The sequence below is a fragment of the Athene noctua genome, chromosome 3 (assembly GCF_965140245.1).
Source record: "Athene noctua chromosome 3, bAthNoc1.hap1.1, whole genome shotgun sequence".
Classification (NCBI taxonomy): Eukaryota; Metazoa; Chordata; class Aves; order Strigiformes; family Strigidae; genus Athene; species Athene noctua.
The window spans coordinates 1,173,912-1,192,378 of record NC_134039.1 but is presented as its reverse complement, the minus strand read 5'-3'; the positions used below and the strand labels follow the sequence as shown (position 1 = coordinate 1,192,378).

Here is an 18,467-nt window from a genome sequence, read left to right as displayed (position 1 = left end):
TTTTACATATTTCATTCACGATTGTATTTTGCATTTGTAAAAGAATCTTGTCCTGCCCCCAAAAGAGGAAAGATCCTAAGTAACACTCCCTAACACTCCCTGACCAAAGAGATCTCTCACCTGCGTAACTGATCTATGAAGCACATTTCTTAATTTTTCCAGCTCTCACAGAAAGTTTCTTACCACCGCAGCATTCTCAGTAAGCTAACAGCCACCATCAGCACTGGTTCCTCTGTACCAAGACCCGGTTCCCTCAGAGATGGATTTAAAAGGCAAGTTTAGCCATGGGAAACAACGCTTTGGAACAGCCCTGCATTTCTAGAGCTGGGAAATCAAGGCAAATATCTGGAGGAGAGACAACTACCAGCAGATTTGGCTCACTGATGCTGGAAGTCACTTTTGTTTGCTGAACAATTAACCAAAATAGTGCTGGCACTATGAAAAAGCCAGAAAACCCCCGGCCCAAAGAGCCAGCTCCGCAGTGGTCAGCGTTTTGTAGTGTGTATTTGTCCCACTGCCCCCCAGGGGTTTTCTCTTGGGAGTGTTTAAGGCTGAGCCCTCCTAACCTCCAGCAGCAGTCTGAGCTAGGGACCTGCTGCTGATCGCCCCGGTGACTACCGGGGCTGCGAGACAGGGGAGGCCCCCTCACTGAAAGAAGGAATGGACCCAGCTCTTTTATTTGGCAGTGTCATGACAAGCAAATTTAGGGTCAGAAACACCCATTGTGGTCACACAGTCTGATCTCGTGTACAACACAGTCCTTAGAGAACTTTACTTTGGAAATCTTCTATTAAGCTTATGAACCAACCTGTGGCTGAATTAAAATATAAGCTTAACATTGCATGGTTTTCTTTTTTTTTTTTTCCATTCTCCAGTGGTGGAAATTCCACCTCCATCCCTTGACAGTTCAGACCAACGGTTAATTACCTTCACTGTTGCAAAAGTTACACTGCAATTCTAGTCTGACATTTTCCCAACTTTCAGACCTTGTTATGCCTCCGTCTGCTGCCTTAAGGAGCACGGCAGTGTGAGCTGCACCCTCCCTGCGTGGGTGATTACAGCACTCCTCATTGATCGGAGTCTAACAGGCATTCCCAGGATCGAGGATATTCCCAGACTCCCGTTTCTTATTTTAAGATGAAGCACGCACAGCCATACCATTATCAACCACAACTAACAAAAAGTTAACTGAAAGCGGTCATAAATCAAAATAGTTTAAAATATTCCATTAATTTAAAGCTCTCACGCTCCATAACCACCCTGTTAGAGGCTAATAAATGAATCCACTACAACAAACTCTTGCTGCAGTAACTCAGCATCAAGTTCTGCTGCCGGCTCAATCAATCAGTTGGGCTGAGAGAAGAGAGAAGAGGAGCTGCCCTGTGTGCTCGTATTTTTGTTTATCACCTGCACAAAGACACACTGCAATGTTAGAGACCTCTTTCTTGCAAGCACTGCAGAAAGCATGGGCTATAGGAATAAAAATGGGGACGTTCTGCTCTAGAAAACGTTTTACATGAAAAACCTACAGCTAATTCAAGAGGCATTGGCTCCCCAATTCACGCTGAGGGACACGGACTCACCTAACAGGTTTTTCAGCCTATTTGGGAACAAGCAATAGGTGAGTCTGGCATTAACAGAGTATACCACGCACAAAACTTTCTGCAGAGCATCAGAGTGTGACAAAACAAATTCTAGTTCCAAGAAACACATATGACACGGCTGTACCGACTGTCAAGATCCTACAGAGCATTCGATGAAACTACAGTGACAAGCAAAGCCCAAGGTGTTACTGTCCTCTCCACAGGGGCAGCTTTTCAAGAGCAACAGTCCGTTTTACAGGCGACTCCAGCCACACAACCACCACACAAGCCCACTCCGACAGCTGTGAACTACTGCTGTGGGGAAGGGGTACACGGGCAGGAGAGGAAGGAATACACACGAGAGACTGTACGCCCTGCAGCAGCGAAAAGGGGTGTTCTGTGAGCTAACCTGGCTCTCTAACCTCCACTAATAACTGAATTCTCAACCAGTGAAACACTTAAACATACTCTGCTGCTTACTGAAGCTGCACACCTTGTCCAGAGCAAACTAATGTTCTGCCACTCAGGATAGTGTAAGGATATAAGATAGCTTATGGGAAGGTAATTTCCTTTGTTAGATCAACCGATGAAAACAAAACCAAAAAAAGGACAAGCTTTCAACTGGAGAAGTCTTCTCCTAGGTTTTTAACATTTCCTCTCTCTTGAAACAGGCTTATCTAGTTTACCTGGTCCTCTACTGCAATCTCTTTAGCCCTTCCACTCAAAAGTTCCCATTCCTGATTGTGCATTTGTATTTCTCCAGTTTCCTTGTCCTCCTCACATCCGCACTGACTCAGCTCCCATACCCACAACACACCTTTACTTCCCCAAGTTAGTGTCTTGTTTCACCGAATTCTTCAGGAGACTTTTCATCCCCAAATTTACAAGAACAGCACTGACGGGATACATGTGTATTTAGTATCATCTTTTGCCTTTTTTCCCCCACTATAACCAGCTCCACTCTTCGTTAACCTATTTACTATCACCGCTTTGTCTCATTTTAAGTCAGACTGAACATTTCTCGGGGGCTCCTCATTTTTCTTTGTTCTGCAGAAGCCTCTACCACATATGTGGTTTGCAACACCAGGAATTAAAATTGCTCATTTAGCAGTCGTAAAGTTTTAATTCCTCTTTTTATCTCGAGTGCAAGCCACAATGAAGCCCTCATAATTAATTCATTTCAAGGTTCAGAGACTTTAAAGGAAAAACTCAGCTTATACACTTTACAGTTCTGACTCCCAAGTCAACATAAATCAAGAAGAGAGTTTGCTACTGCTTCTCCTAAAAAAATCAAAAACCTTTCAGTTATCTGCCACTGAAATCTGATCACAAGATCCCAAACTAGCACTCACTGTAGGAATTGTGAGAATTAGACCTCAAAAAGCTTCCTGCTCGGATTGTTATTGAGAATACCAACTGAACTGATAATAGAGCACTGAACTGCTCTTGGATCACTCACTAGAGCCGACTTGTACACCTCAGAGAAGAGCCACAGGTAAGGATACAGCCCAGACACAGACAAGGAACCCTCTGGGAATCTGCCAAGGGGCACACCTGCAGTTCCACCTTGTGGCACTACTGCTACCGCCTGCGGATGGAGCTGCACTTGAAACCCACCTGCTGTTATGTCTTTGTACCCAGGTTAAGCTACACAGCATGTCCCTACCTTCAGGGCGAGCTTTTGGTTTCTTCAGTCCTCCATCTTGCATCAACTCAAAAGCAAAGGAAACATTATGGACCTGAAAGAGGCAAAGTGTTTAGAATCTCAAAGTTATATAGGCATTGAAAACCTTTGACGAAATGTTTAAATTGTTCTATTCTCTCTATACTTGGCACAGACAATGATAATTCTATTTAAATCAATATTAGACATCTACATGTTTAAGCATGGCAGACTAAGAAATGACAGCTTGTATTACTGTGGGGAAATAGTCACTTTTTGATACTCAGGAAGCACTTAGAGATCAGAAAATACATACAGGTGTGTAAGAAAGAAGAAATAAGGACACTAAGTGGAATTATTTTCAAACAACATTAGTCTTTTCTTCGTTATTATCAGCTGCATTTCCAGCAACATCAACATCCTATCAGCAAGGAGCCAGGCTGCTTGGTGCACGACCTCGTGCTAACCCCTTAGTCTCGTGGCGCTCTGGCCTCCTCTACTTGAAAACAAAGATGAAAGTCAAATTAAGTTTCTCTAATGAAGAAAATGCTTCAAAAAATGCTTGGTGGTGGCAGTTCCTAGACAGAATGTGCAGCGACCTTGCAAAACCAGCCAGGCCCAACCGCCCAGAAAGGGCTTCCTGACCCAGCCCCCGGGGATCAGACCTGAGCATAAAGCCAGAGGAAAGAAAACGGACACAAAAGAAAACTGCCAGGAAGTGGGTGTCTGCTTTTAACCTCTCCTCTGAGGAGTGAGCATTACGGTTTAGAGAGATCTGCATAGCAGCTTCCTTGTCCACACTTACTGAAATTTAAGCAAGGATTTGGATTATGAATCCTGTGTATTTTCATTACTGCAAACGACAGTTCTGGAGATACATAGCAAAGAAGAGAGATTTAATTAAAGCAACTCATCTTGAAAATCAGGGAGTAACGCGTACAAAGCTCCCCTACAACAAGGAAGGCAGGCCCCTTTCACTAGCACTTATTACTCAGGACTTTTTTTATATATATTTTTTTTTCCAGCTACAGTTCCTCCTCATTCACTGTAACAAAACCAATCACTTTCAAGATGAAAATATATTTTCCTTTCCCAAAGATACAGAGTGTACTTTACCTTCTTTGATTTACAAATCCCCTTTCTTCAAGGCAGAGTCTCCACACAAAACCTCAACATTACTTCAGGAATATTGGATAATCTTTATGAATTTGAACCGTTAACAACAAAATCACGACTGAACAGGTGCTGGCTACAACTCAGCATTCTGCATTTCTGCAAGGGCAAAAATTCAGGATGCTAGGAGAAGAAAGCAAGAGAAAGCTATAAAGGAGAGCTTGTAGCAGACGTAACAGATGACCATTTCCCACTGCTCCATCAAGTTCCTGTGCAGTGTACAACACTCAGCATGAGCTAATCCCCATCCTATCCACAAAGCTAACGCCTAAAGAAGCCCTCCTAGCAGAGCCTGCTTTCTGCCTTCAGGGAGTATGTGGTAAGCACTCTTCTCACCCCTAACACTAGTGCAGCAAGTGTGGGGCTAAGAGCAAGTCACTTATTCCCTCTCCTTCCATCTCTAATACCCTGATCATGAGCAAGACAATCTAAGACTGCAAAGAATCCACTCTTCTTCCTCAAAGCTTGTTTTGTCTGAAAGGTAGCAAGTCATTTCCTCCCTACTGAGCAGAAAGAAATCTCCACAAAAGACAAGCTAGCACATTCTCTCAAAAGTTAAACTCAGCAACGTTGCAATGATCCTGCCAGGAACTGGACACAGACCCAGATGTCTGCGCTCACAACTGACATCAGACAGGTAATTTTTTGTGTGCTCCCTCCCTGGCAGGATCAGGGCATCCATCCCCGCTTTAGATCAGCTCCAGAACCTGTTACCTGTGAGCACTCCACACACAGCTTCTAACCCCAGATCAACCAAAGATCGTGGCCTGGGTACCACCTCTTCTCATTTACATATCAAGTAACAATATTTATTTGCTTGGTTTGTCAGAACATTAAACTACCCATTAGCTCTTTTCCTGTATCAGGCAATTGATAATCATGAGATTAGGGGCAGTTCTGAGGGATGCCATTCCTTGAGTGACCTTGAGAAGAACCTCTATCTCCGTGTCAATCCCCGGGTGCAGGATGCAGCTGAAGCAGAGCTTCCCATCCCTCCCCTTTCCTGCCTATTGACATGGCACATACTGGGCAAGGCCAGGCAGCAGCTCTGCTGCCTTAGCACAGCAAGGCACAATCCCTGCACATAAAACCCCTTCAGGCAATACTACAATTTAATAAATCACTTTGATTATGCAGAAAACTATGCAGTACAAAGCACTGATTTATTCATTCTGGATATTCACAAGCTTTATGTGATGTTTGACGCTAGTAACAGGATACCTGTCCTCCTTACCTGTGGGCAATTTACCCATTCAAAGCAACTTTTAGTGGTATTAACTGCCAAGTACCACAGCCAGTGCATCTTTGCTACAAGCTCCTGAAGAGAAGAATATACCAGGTTCTGATTTACTGCACAGAAAGAGGAAGGACACAAAGACTGGAAAATATCATGTGGTAGCAAAACTGAAAGAATATAACCTGGAGTTTCTACCCACCTTTTGATCAAAACTCTCAGGTGTTAAGTAGAAGTTGTGAAGTGGAACAAAATAGTCTTCAAGGAGACCCATGAGCAAAACCAAGTAAACACCATCTGCAAACTAAATGGAAACACTGGTGACCTTCCTAGGTGAGAGCATGTTTTCAAATAAGCATTCACAAACAAGCAGAACAAAGAATGCTGGGCCCAAACCGTGTCCTTTGATTTCTACCACCGCTGTTTGCTAGCACAGAGGTGTAAGATGGCTCAGGACTCCCCGTGCAATCACCAGTGCAGCTGAGCAAGCTGAACCAGTCTTTTCTTAAGAGCCTGTTGATATCACTGCTTTCTTGTCAGTCCTCTTAAAAAAAAGAAAAAGAAAAAAGCACAGGATACAAAGCTTTCTCCCTACATCTGACAGCATTATTTCCCCTATTCCTATTTCCTGAGCAAACCAAGGAAGCCCATGGCTATTGCTGAAGTGTTAACCCATGCAAGGTTATGTGCAAACGGCTATTTAAATTACTGACATGTAGTAAACAGCTCTAAGCAGAAGAAATTAAAAGCAATTCACCTGGGAGTTATCTACAATTTGGACTCCTTAGTTGTGTAAAGTATTTGGTTTGAAAAGGCAGGGACTGAAAACAAGATCTTCTTTATCTCCAGCTCTTTACTTACTAAACTACTAAACACTTTGAGGTGAGGTTAGAGTATGTTCCTGCTTTTCCTCACATTCATTTTATTTGCTTGAGGAGCCTTGGCAACTTCACTACAGTATTTAACAAAGTCTTTTCGATTTAAATTTTTTAAAAAAAAGATTTCCTGGGAAACACGCTTGTACATTATACGCTCCCAGTGCTACTACAGCATCTGGTCATTTCAACCACAATCCCCTTTAAGTTCAGTGTGTTGGACATTCAAATCTCTGCCCTGAATCAGAACTCGAGATTAAGTCTCTCCTGACACAGGAAGGAAGTTTTAGCTTCATGAAATAATTCTTTTTTTCCAAATCAAAACATATTGTTTACAGTTTCAGTAAATATTAAGTAATACACTAAATACTTTCAGCACTACTATTCAGTATTCCTACCAGATAGGTCGATTACTTCCTGGCTAAGTGGGAGTAATGTTACATATTTCTAACAGATTTCTCACTTGTGATCCTGACGTGGCTATGTGACATCCTCTAACCTTTTTAGAAGTAAATTGTTGGGTACTCCCAAGGCATCAAGTGACAATCTCTTGTGACAGATCAGATCAGTCACCCATTTATTTCAGCAAAGCCATAAAATAGCAGTGAATGACTGGTATTAAACTAAGCCAGGCTCAAACCAATTGCCCATACTCCTGGTATAACTCCCTAGACGTCACTTACCTTTTTTTCCCCGGGACAGTAAGATAACCATCTCTCCACAGTTCAGTGAACTCGGGAAAGAATTATCTGCTTCTGCTTAGCCAAGCTCGGGCCTGAGAAGTGCTTAATTTTATCTGTAAAGTGAGAGCTACCGCACTGACACTGAAATTCTCACTTGAGGCTTCCAAGCATCCGGGGTGCCGCGTTGGGCAGCAGAACAGAGAAGCCCCCAGAGCAGGCGGTGGGGGCTGAAGTCGCCCGCGCAGCCCAGGCGCTGCGTGCGGGAGCTCCCGGCCACCCATCCCCGCTGCGGGAAGCCAGCACCGTGGTGTGCTCACGAGAGAGGGGAGGGCAGGGAGGCCTTTGCTGCAAGAGCAGAACCGTTCCCAACCCCACTGTGAGGCGATCAGAGGGAGCGCCGGCAGCTCTGTGCTGCAGCACAGCGCAGCCCTCGCTGCTCCGCACCCACAGGCGGCTCCTGGGAGCTTATACCGGATCATCAGGGACCCCCACAGCTAGAAAAGGCACAAGCCACCCCCCACTCCTAATAGAGCTTTGCAGCACCCTACTTCAACCCCAGGGACAGGGCGCCCTCAAATCCCACCATATCCTACACTCATTAATATGGGCCTAGGAAAAATCCAAGAATTTCACCTTCAAATACAAATCAGCAGCAATATGAAGTGCGTGTAAACGTGAGCAAAGGCAGGAAGCACCAGTGAGTGTCACTGTTACTGAAAAACCAGAGCCCTGAGCCCACAAATTAACATGCCCAAAGACAAACAGTTCCGTAACAAGGCGTTATGGAGCGAGGGCCAAGGTTTAGAACTCACACGGTTAGATCACACACACAAAGTCTCCTACCTGGGTTTCTAACTCGGTTACTTCCAAATTCAGTTTGTTCAAGTGTTTGTTCACAAAGGTGATCAGAGACTATAAAAGAGAACACCAGAACCACCGATGTCAGATACTACAGTCAGTGCCTGTGTGAAAAGGTTAACATAATCTTTCAAGACATTTTTTTCAGATCAATAAATACGCACATGTGCTATCTGCTCTGGCATAAATAAGTACATAAAGCTGAAAACAACCCAGCCGTGCAGCCGTTTGTGTTGCACCGTACGGCAGGAGTCACCAGATGGTGCTGCTCCATACAGCTCACTAGTGCCTCTCCCAGCACAGAAAGCAGACTTGAGCGCGGGGGCAAACGCTGCGATGACATCGGCTGCAATGTGGACTTTTTGCGAAGATGAAGCAAGCAGTGGGTGCCTTTAGTGTCCGCACTGATCTCTTTGGGTTCCCGGAGCAGACCCAGAGCCTGGGAGCAAGGCGCCAGCAGCACCAAGAGCTGACGCCACCCGTGCCGCACACACCCCTGCTCCTGGGGGATGAGAGCGTCGCAACCTGCAAACCCCAGCCAGGGCGTAACCCGGGCTGGCACTTCTGCTCCCACAGGACAGGGACAGTAAGATCCTGCTGCTGCGAGGCAGGTCGGTGCTCAGGTACAGAGCCGTGCCAGCCTGCTCACCCCGCCACCACGCAGGACGCGGGGCTGGGTGGCAACGCCGTTACCGCGTGGATAGGCCTCACTGCGTTCTCTAGCAACTTTAAAAACACTCTTCTAGAAGATGTGTCAGACTGGAAAGCTGAAGTCTTCCAGAGACCTCCAAGCATTATTTTATATGTGTTCATCCTGTTTCATGTGAAGCGAAGGGCAGACTACAGCACACGTCTTTGCCTGTCACTGCTCTAACAAAGAGCTGAACAGCCAGGCTGGAACCAGCTGATGGGACAATGCAGAGTCCCGTCCTCACGTGTTCCCCAAAACTAACCGTAGCTGGCAGAGCTCAACAGCTACTTTACCCCCCTGCCCTGCCCAGCACAAAGAGCCACGTCAGGAACACGTGTGGAGAGGAGGGCTTTGTGATGATGCTCAGCCTTGGAGGAGAGACCAGAGAACTGTATGAATTAATGTAAGTAGAGAAGCCCTGGGACAAAAGCAACTCTTCTATAAGATTTATTTACATACTTGCCAGTCAGAGAAGGACCTGGGGGTGCTGACTGCCAGCTGGCTGAGCAGGAGCCAGCAGTGTGCCCAGGGGGCCAAGGAGGCCAGTGGCATCCTGGCTTGTGTCAGCACCGGCGTGGCCAGCAGGGACAGGGAAGGGATCTGAGCCCTGGGCTCGGCACTGGGGAGGCCGCCCCTCGGTGAGTGGGTTCAGTGTTGGGCCCCTCACCCCAAAAAGGCCATTGAATGACTCGAGCGTGGCCAGAGAAGGGCAACGGAGCTGGGGCAGGGTCTGGAGCACAGGTCTGCTGGGGAGCGGCTGGGGGAACTGGGGGGGTTCAGTCTGGAGCAGAGGAGGCTGAGGGGAGACCTCCTGGCCCTCTGCAACTCCCTGCCAGGAGGGGGCAGAGAGGGGGGATGAGTCTCTGGAGCCAAGGCCCCAGCGCCAGGCCCCGAGGGAATGGCCTCAAGCTGCCCAGGGCAGGGTCAGGCTGGCTCTGAGGAAGGATTTCTGTGCAGAAGGGGCTGTTGGGCGTTGGAATGGGCTGCCCAGGGCAGGGGGGAGTCCCCGGGATCCCTGGAGGGGTTGAAGAGTCGGGCTGAGCCAGCGCTGAGGGATCTGGGGGAGTTGGGAACGGTCAGGGGGAGGGTCATGGTGGGGCTGGAGGAGATGCAAGGGCTTTTTCAACCCAGATAATTCTGGGATTCTGAAAATTATTTACGGGTGAATCACATTTCAAGGTACTGTGGAAAATATCTTCCAGTCATGGAAGATCCTCTTCAGTACAGGAATGAGCTGAAAACCAAACAGCAAGGGCTTCCTGGGGAGAGCGAGGCTCAAGACACACACACACAACTCTGGCTGCTGTTGAGCCCAGCGAAGGGGCCACCTCCGCCAGCGGCTCGCTAGCCCACGTGCAGCCCAGCCCCTCCTCGCTGGAGGACAGCACCCGGGATACCACAGTCTGTACGTCTGTCCGGTCGGAATGACCTGTGCCACTGCGAACACTCTGCAGAGCAGCCTGCTGTAGCCTGTGTCACTCTGAATCTAAGGAGCACTACCTAGAACAAATTTGGTTGAGAAACCAGAGTCAGCCAGAAGCCTGACCGAAGGCAACGAATCCAGGTATTGCCTGGCTTTGAAACAGTGATCTCAGGGGGATAAACACCCTTTTCACTATTTCAGTCCCTTTTTGCTATTTTCCAGATCTTTCTGGGCATCTTTCCAAAAGCATAAGAAAAAAAATCAATGTAGAAAACTTTTTTTTTTACCTTCTTGACCACGCTGAGTTTGTCTGGTGCATGATCAAAAAGTGTGTCAAAGGCATCACGCTCTGGTTTTAGGGGAAAAAAAAAAAAAGACAGAAAATAAATCAATACACCTCCAACAGCCAAGTATGAGAAGCAGGTTATGTGGCCTAAGTTTAAAGGCCTTTCTCCAAAAGCCACGCAAGAGACTCAAGGTAAAAGTTACCACCATATTTTGGTCATAACTAAATGCCAGAGCAAACTCCCCCGGGGATGTGAGCGGTAACTGACAATAAACGTATCATTCACGGATTTCCCTTTTCTGTCATTCATATTTGTACACAAAATATGTAGGTGGAAGAAAATATCCCCATGAAACACAAGAGTTGACTATGCCCCAATCCTAACCTAAACAGTGAGCCACTGAAAGCTCCCCTGGTTTTGGTGCACTACAGCTACAGTCACAGCTACAGCTGCATCCACCGCCCAGCCTCCAAATCAGAGATTCACGTGGTTAATTTAAAGTTTCTGGTAGTACCCCTGACTTCAGTAAAGCCTAAAACTGAACACGAGTGAACCCTGATTCAGCAGCGTATGAAGAGCAAAGCTTACGTACAGTATGAAGATTTAAATTGGGTTTAGACCTTCAAAGCGTTGTATAACGATACCTAACCCAGCCTAAAATCTACTGAACTGACTGTATTAGTGCAACGTTTCACATTGTGGCAGATTTGGGCTGACTGAAATTTTCCAAACACTGAGTTTTCTTGGTGACAACTGTCGTCATCAGGTAAAACAAGAAAAAATTAGAAAAGTAATCAATTGCAGTCATCTTTTTTTAAAAAAAGGCATAAAGATGCTGGAAAAATGTATGGATTTTAAGCTGTAAAAATTTTCAACATAGTTTAACAGCTTTTTCAAGTTCAAATAATTTTTATTTACAGAACACATTTTAATAGCTTTCTATTTTTAAATAAACATATTTATTATCCAAATTCCTTTGGTATCTGAAGATGTGTTATTTAGTCCCTAGAGCCCCCTGACATCACTTATTTTCTCAGTACCTTATTAATTATTAATGTAGATACTCTGCAAGAGGGGGAATGGTAGCGTTCACCTATTATAACTGGGGAATAGAGAAACTAAATGACTTGTTCTTCAGCACGCACACAGTCCTCCACATCTCTTTGAGAAGTGACTTCATGCTACTAACAAAACTAAATGCAAAAAGAGAAGCCTCTTGGAGGCAGCACAAAAAAAAAAAAAAAAAAAAAAAGGTTTTTGCTTAGAAGACCAGATCTACGGTTGGTAAGGTCTAAACTCTAAACTAGTGAAGAAGGAGGAGGTAAGATATTCCATGCAAAGGAATTGGAGAGCTGAAAGTGGACAAATAAATAGAGCTTTCTTAGCCCTCGTACCATGTACCTTTGCTTCAGTAAGCTTCATGTATTCATTAAATGGTCTTCATAAGGCGTAACTCTTATTGCTGGGGGTTGCAAAGATTTTTACTTGAAAGCCAGTAACAACAGTGCTAGGAAATACTGCCCTGTGCAGCATTTTTGCTATTCATTACTTACAAATGAAAACAAACCAACAGAGACCAGTCTGAAGAGCACAAGCAGTATACTGGGTGATCTGGTTCTACCCATTACACTCCACATCTGTGTGGAGTAACAAAACCTGCCCCCACAACACATTCCAGCCCCACAGAATTGCTCAATCCATCGCCTTGATCTGCTGAAGGAAAGCAGACAAGATTTCTGTGCCCGACATAAATAGTAGAGAAAAAATTTCAACTTTGTTACTTACCAAATCTTCCCATCATCATCCTGCAAGTCAGAGCATTCAAAAATATCGGGTTAGTTGATGAATAACGACATTGAAAAGACAAGACCATGGTCTTAAGGGGCCTTTTCCTGCAAGATGCCAGGGGCTAACCCACTCCTACCAAGCCAGGGGGCTGAGCGCGCCGCAGCCCAGACCCGACTGCTGCAGAACCACAGCCATGTCGCCAGGATCCATTTGAAATGAACGGAAATGCCTAATTAGGTTTTACGTGTGATGAGGACTTCTTGTGCTTGACTATTTTTATGATGAAGAGGGAACAAACAAACGTACTCCTGTGCACAGCTTCCACACGCGCGGCCGTCAGCTCCACCGCACAGCTCCGAGGGAGCAAGGCTTTCTACCTCCCTTTAACCTCTCTTTGAAGGAGGAAAGCATACATCATATCTGGATCTTATGTAAATAACTGCCACGCATCTACACGGCCAGTGACATCACCAGACACATGCAGATTTTATCAGCTGAGAACCAGGTCCTGATTTGCCCAGAGGGATTTGAAAGCGTTCAAGTGAATGCTGGATTCTGCTGATGGTTGCATTTTCCAAAGCTGTACTTGTATCTGGGGATGCCACGCATTAAACACCGAATCTCTTCATATTGTGTAGTATTAAATAACTTAACAAAATACATGTATAAACACACACGCAAATCTGTAAACAACTTTCTTGTTAAAAAATATCTAACCCCCACTCCACAGATTACATCTTACACACCCCACCTGACGGAGAGGACGAGCTCCCTGCACTGTCCCAGAGCCCAGGAGTGAGGGGAGGAATATTGGCCCACAGACCTAAGGCAGAGCTCTGGTCCTACAAAAACACGATGAGATCTTTAACGTCCACGCAGAGATGTTATGATCTCATTTTTGAGCGTTTCCATCTGAAAGCTCTTCCCCGCTGAGCTAGCCACATGGTACTTCATTTATCTTCAAAGCCCCGGAAAGCTGAGCCAACTCGACGGGGAGCCAACACACTGATAAACTGAAGGAGGGCTCATGTAAGCCCCTCTTCGAAGAGTTGCCTTCAGGCCACACAAAGGAAAATCTCAGCTTTTATTTGCAGCCGAAGTGCATGTCTAGCCTTCTCCTTATGAAAAGGACTGTAAAAACACAAAGCAAAATAATCTGTTGCAAAAAAAAGAGAGGGAAGAGGTTTATTTCTTTAATTTGTTCTTGCTGAGCTCTACTCCTGAGGTACTACTGAAAACAGAGGTCACCTCTCCTTACAGTTTTAACAAGGTATCGCTTCAGTTTTGAGAGGTATTTAAAAAAATTGCTTTTTGTCAAACTAATTCTTCCCCAAAATATCTACATTGGCCCTTCCCCTGAGAGAGGTCACAGCACTGGGCAGAAATTAGTTATAGATGGCTACCTCTAGAAGGCAGGGGGGGGAAAAAAAAAGGCCCATAAATGTTACTCTCAGTGAGCTATTCAGGTAAAAGCTTCTGTAACACAAGAATGTCAAGATGACACTTTTCTCTTTTGTAACGTACTTCCAGGGACCAGGTTATTTGTCTACAGTTTAAAAAGCTGCATTAAAGGATTCTGTTAATTTAGCAGGGCTGGGGGGAGAATTAAGCCTCTCTTTCGCCTTTGCAAAGAGTCTCACCCCACACACCCCAGACGCGCCCAGGGAAGCGTTCGTGCTTACTCCGTTGTGGTCGTCAGCTCCTCTGTCACGTGAGTGCTCTGAAGGAGGCCTTCGCGCTTCTGGAAAGGAACGTGTTAGAGTTAGAGGCCCAGAGAGACTGGTAAAGGAGAAGCTCTCGAGGGGCTCTGCACCCTTCAGAATTGTCCAGAACCCCAGGAGAAAACTGGATAAAGCGTGCTCGTTTTGTAGGGGTAGAGGTGAAACAGCCGACCCAGGAGGGCTTGCTCCCAGAACAGTGGCATTCAGCAGGCTGGCAGCCAACGGAGGTTTGGGAAACGTGTATATATATATATATTTTTTTTTTTTTTTCAGCCAGCAAACTCACTAACAATTCTCCTCCTGAGACCAGAGGCACCATAGTGCCTGGAACACCAACTGGAACCCAACTGGCACCCCATTTCCAGCACCCCACGGCACCCGCCCGTGTCACGGTGTCAAGCACGGGTTTGACACAGTTGGCAGCCCGGCTCCCCCGAGAGGGCTGGGCCTGGAATAGCGGGACCGGCTGCCCCCAGGCCAGGGCTCCCTGTGCCACCAGAGCTCTGCGGGCAGGACAGGGGCTCTGCTAGAGCAGGCACGTTACTGAGGCCACCAGCCACAGGCAGCTCAGGAACTCACCACCAAGAAAGTGTGGGGAGTGTAAAAAGCCCAGCTACTGATCTCACAACGAATGGTATTTCCCTGTTACTGGGTTTTCTTTCCTTGGGATAGTTATCTGCATGAATGAGGAGTCTCCTACCCAACAGAGTCAGCACGCAGCAAGGCTCAGCTCCAGAACAGTTTGATACCATCTTCCTCGGCTCTGTTAAGACACAGCCCCCTGACACAGGTGGGGTCAAATGTTTCTGAGCCTCTCCAGAGTTTTGGAGACATGGCACATGCCTCTCAGGGCTGGGAGTGCTTTTACCCAAGTCAAAAACTTTAACACCTCTAGGGGTCCCTCCCCAAACCATGGGGTACAGCCTTATGCCTGAATGGAGGAATTTCTCTCCTCTCTTCTCAACTCTTCAGAAGCTGACACGGAGAGCTCAGATCTCAGCAGCTGTCCAGGAGCCAGGTCTGTCAGAATGTCTTCCAGCAGGGTTAATAAAGCTGCAGGGACAGCGCCAGGAGGTTGGTGAAACACACCTTGACGACAGCACGGATGGCAGAAGGAGGAAGCATCACACAGGGCAGTGTTTTCTTGCCTACAAACCCAATGTTGTCTTTATTCCATCCCGCCATATCTCTGCTTTATTAACACGGGTTTCTGGACCTCCCAGCACCACCTGCCCCAGGGAGAAGATTCTCTAAGCTGTGAACAACAACTCAGTAAGTGGTGACTAGTGACTAACCCCTCCAAAGGCCCAGTAAGCAGGAGGACAGGGTGCCAACACTGGCTGCCCAATAGGTGGAAACGGCAACATTTCTGCAGAGCTCCCCCCGAGGCAGCTGAGCATGATGTTCCCACAGCAATCCTGGGTCCCTTGGCCTTGCAATCCAAAAGCAAATGTCATTCGTTGATAAAACTTTGATTCCTTACACCACTGCCACCAGACACATTTATTCTTCAGCCTACCTTGCCTCTGACCTTTCCATCTGCAGCTCAGACTACAAGGGAATTACTGTGAAAATACCTCAGATCTCCCAGCAGCACCAAGGTGGGATATGCTGCAATTTTAAAAATGAGGAAGCTAAGTGCAAAAGATGGCAATTCCTGAGCCTTGGAAAAATAACCAACACAGTGAGCCTTAAGAACAAATTTTACGCTTATTTCTCAGAACATTTTTGTTTTCCTGAATGAGGGTATTTCTTCATCATGCAAGTTTATGTTTCAAGTATCAGGCAGTAGAGTCAGCTAGAAGAAAAACCTCAGCATTTTCAGCTCTCACTGGAAGCACACACTGAATTCACAAAGCTTCTCTCCTCCCTGCCCTCACTGAGGAGGGCTGGAACGACAGGCACGTGCTGAGTGACACCAGTATTAAAGCATGGATCATCTCAGACTCTTAACTCAGCACCTAGAGTAGCTATCAACAAGATCTTAACTGGAAGACCCACCTAAACCCTTTTTCTGCTAGGACACTTTGTGTACAACTTGGACATATATTGTCATGGTCACAAAATTTTCTATGTCACACAAAATCCACCAAGAAAGGCAATTCTGGAGGTTATTTCAAAAAGGTTTGAGAGTGACTAGGCTTCAGGAACTCTACTCTTGAGAGGGGCTACCTCATGGTGCCCATTATAAAATAACATAAAGAAAAGTGGCTTTCTGCTGGGTTAGTCTTGTAGTTGCTCTCGGTAACACTGACAGACAGACAGGGAGAGGTTCCTCCTGCCAAGAAGGTAAAGCAGAAAGTCCCCTCCAAAATCCTTGTGGGTCTCCGAGAAAAATATACAGTGCAGGACCAAAAAGGGATAGTGTATTGTTTGACAGATACAGCTACAGATCCTTCTCAGATGCTAAATTAACTATTTTTAATTTTTAAAAAACATACAGCACCTTAGGGAAGTCTCAGTCTGTCATCTCAAGATGCTAAAGGAAGGGAAGAATTTAAGGGAAGGGCAGAATCACCAGTCTGTGAAGATCTTGGTAAATACTTTCCATGTAGCACAGTGCTGTCCTATAATACTATTAGCTCATTATGGAGCAGAACACTAAAAATTAGAGACGAAAAAGCCTACGCCACTCACACAAGCTAACAAGGTATCTGCACTGCTCTGGGACGGGCTATGGAAATACACACAACTTGGCTAAGGAGTAACTTGCTAAACCTACACAACTCCTAATTTTCGTGGTGTAAACACAGCCCTTCTGGGCAAGAACCACCTGGTGCATCTGCGCAGCGCGAGGACGGCTCAGCAGAGCCGATAACGATAACCCCAAGTGCCAAAGTCCCCATGGAAGTGAGCCTTACCCAGTTTTGAAAAGCTCAGAGTGGGAGTGCTCTTGCACAACACTCCCACAACATCCTCCAAGGTTGTCTTGCTGTGGGGTCAGCTTCGCAAAGCTTACAAAGTCGCTTAAACTGTGGATTAATCCCCTTAAATGCACATTCAAGCACGAAGAGGCATTTAAACTAAAACCTCTGAGAGGAAACATCTCATCTTGATTAGGATCTAGTTTGACAGAACCCTAATCATTACTGGGATCTGTAATAAGAGAACATTTCACAATAAATTGATAATTATAATTACAATAATCTTCTTAATAATAGTTTTCTTACTTGGATTAGGAACAATATTAACCTCATTACCATTCTTCTGTTTGTCATTAGTGTAACAAAGGCCAAATAAAATCCACTTAAAGAGATCTGTTACTGAACCAGCATGTATTTTTAGACTAGGTTATGGATGCTGAACTAAAAAAATTCAATTTACCACAGTATAAAGCAAAAATTACTGTTCCAGAAGAAACATGCTTCAGTTTATACTGTGCCTTCCCTTCCATTTAAATAAGCCAAGCTGAAGAGTTGCAAGGTTTTCCTAGCAGTGGGATGGGGGGGCTGAAACAAGCCTCTTCTTGCACGGGGCAGCTGGGGCAGGCTCACAGCCAGCAGCTGCCATAACCACCTCCAGGACTCCAGGCTCTAGGCCTGAGAGCAAGAGTTTACAGCCTCTCGAGCTTAAATTAACTCTCGTTGTACCACTGCTCTGACACCTTCCGGCACTCCCCTGGGGACATGGAGTTGCTCTTTCTCTCTCTCTCTCTTTCCCTAGTTTCTGTCAGCCTTTCTCTCACCCTGTCCTCACCTCAGCCCTGTCCAGTCTCAGGTGCAGGGACTCTGGTGAACCAGACACTCTCTGTAGGGGTCTTCTCTACATCCCCTGACCAGGAAAAGATGTGAAAACGCCTTCTCCACAGCCTTCCCTCTGCCACAGAGGTGGAGGGTCTTGAGAGAGAAGCTTGACCTAAGGACTAGGAAAGGGAAGCTTTACTTACCTAACGGGGGTTTTTTTTATTTGTCAGTTAGGGAAGACACTTCACTATGCTGGGCAGAAGGAGGTTTCTAGCATCAGGGTGTCAGCAGACTGCTGACCACCTTAGATTTACATTTTCCTCCTTACCTCTCCAAGACAGTCAAAACAAATTTAAAAAGAAAGCAGTCTCCTCTTTACGTTCATGTTACTTTATACCTAACTCACCGTTCTTAAAATGAAAGAACTACAGCCACCTGAAAGCAGTTCAAAATCACCTCTTAAAGATAATACACACATTTATAGTGAGCCAGGGCATATCCATCAATTCCTCATTTACGTCACACCCCGCACCTCTAGAGCATTCAGGCAGACAGCCTGGAAATGCTATTATTTCAATGTAAAGCAAAATGAGGCTTGCCTAATCAACCATCATGCAATCACATCTTGCAAGGGGATCTACGTTTGGAAAAGAGTCTGAGATTGCTTTATCTTCTTTATTCTTGAAAGGAAACCTCTTCTGGCCTGACAGCTCTACCAGTAAATGGCACGTACAGAAAGCCCTTCCCCAGCCTGCTGCCAGCAGCCCAGCCTGCTCGCTACACCAGCGCTGAGCACCCCAGCAAC

General features: G+C 45.9%; 1 protein-coding gene across 2 annotated transcripts in view; it reads right to left on the bottom strand.

The window, feature by feature from the left end:
* Positions 1 to 18,467, bottom strand: part of PARVB (parvin beta) — a 66,539-nt gene that overhangs the window by 4,962 nt on the left and 43,110 nt on the right. For both annotated transcript variants that reach the window (XM_074901734.1, XM_074901735.1), the window contains exons 7-12: positions 13,941 to 13,999; positions 12,256 to 12,275; positions 10,471 to 10,532; positions 8,055 to 8,123; positions 5,856 to 5,957; positions 3,250 to 3,322 (exon numbers count right to left, since the gene is read on the bottom strand). In XM_074901734.1, the coding sequence (XP_074757835.1) occupies positions 3,250 to 3,322; positions 5,856 to 5,957; positions 8,055 to 8,123; positions 10,471 to 10,532; positions 12,256 to 12,275; positions 13,941 to 13,999 (385 nt within the window). The remainder of the gene's footprint in view (positions 1 to 3,249; positions 3,323 to 5,855; positions 5,958 to 8,054; positions 8,124 to 10,470; positions 10,533 to 12,255; positions 12,276 to 13,940; positions 14,000 to 18,467) is intronic.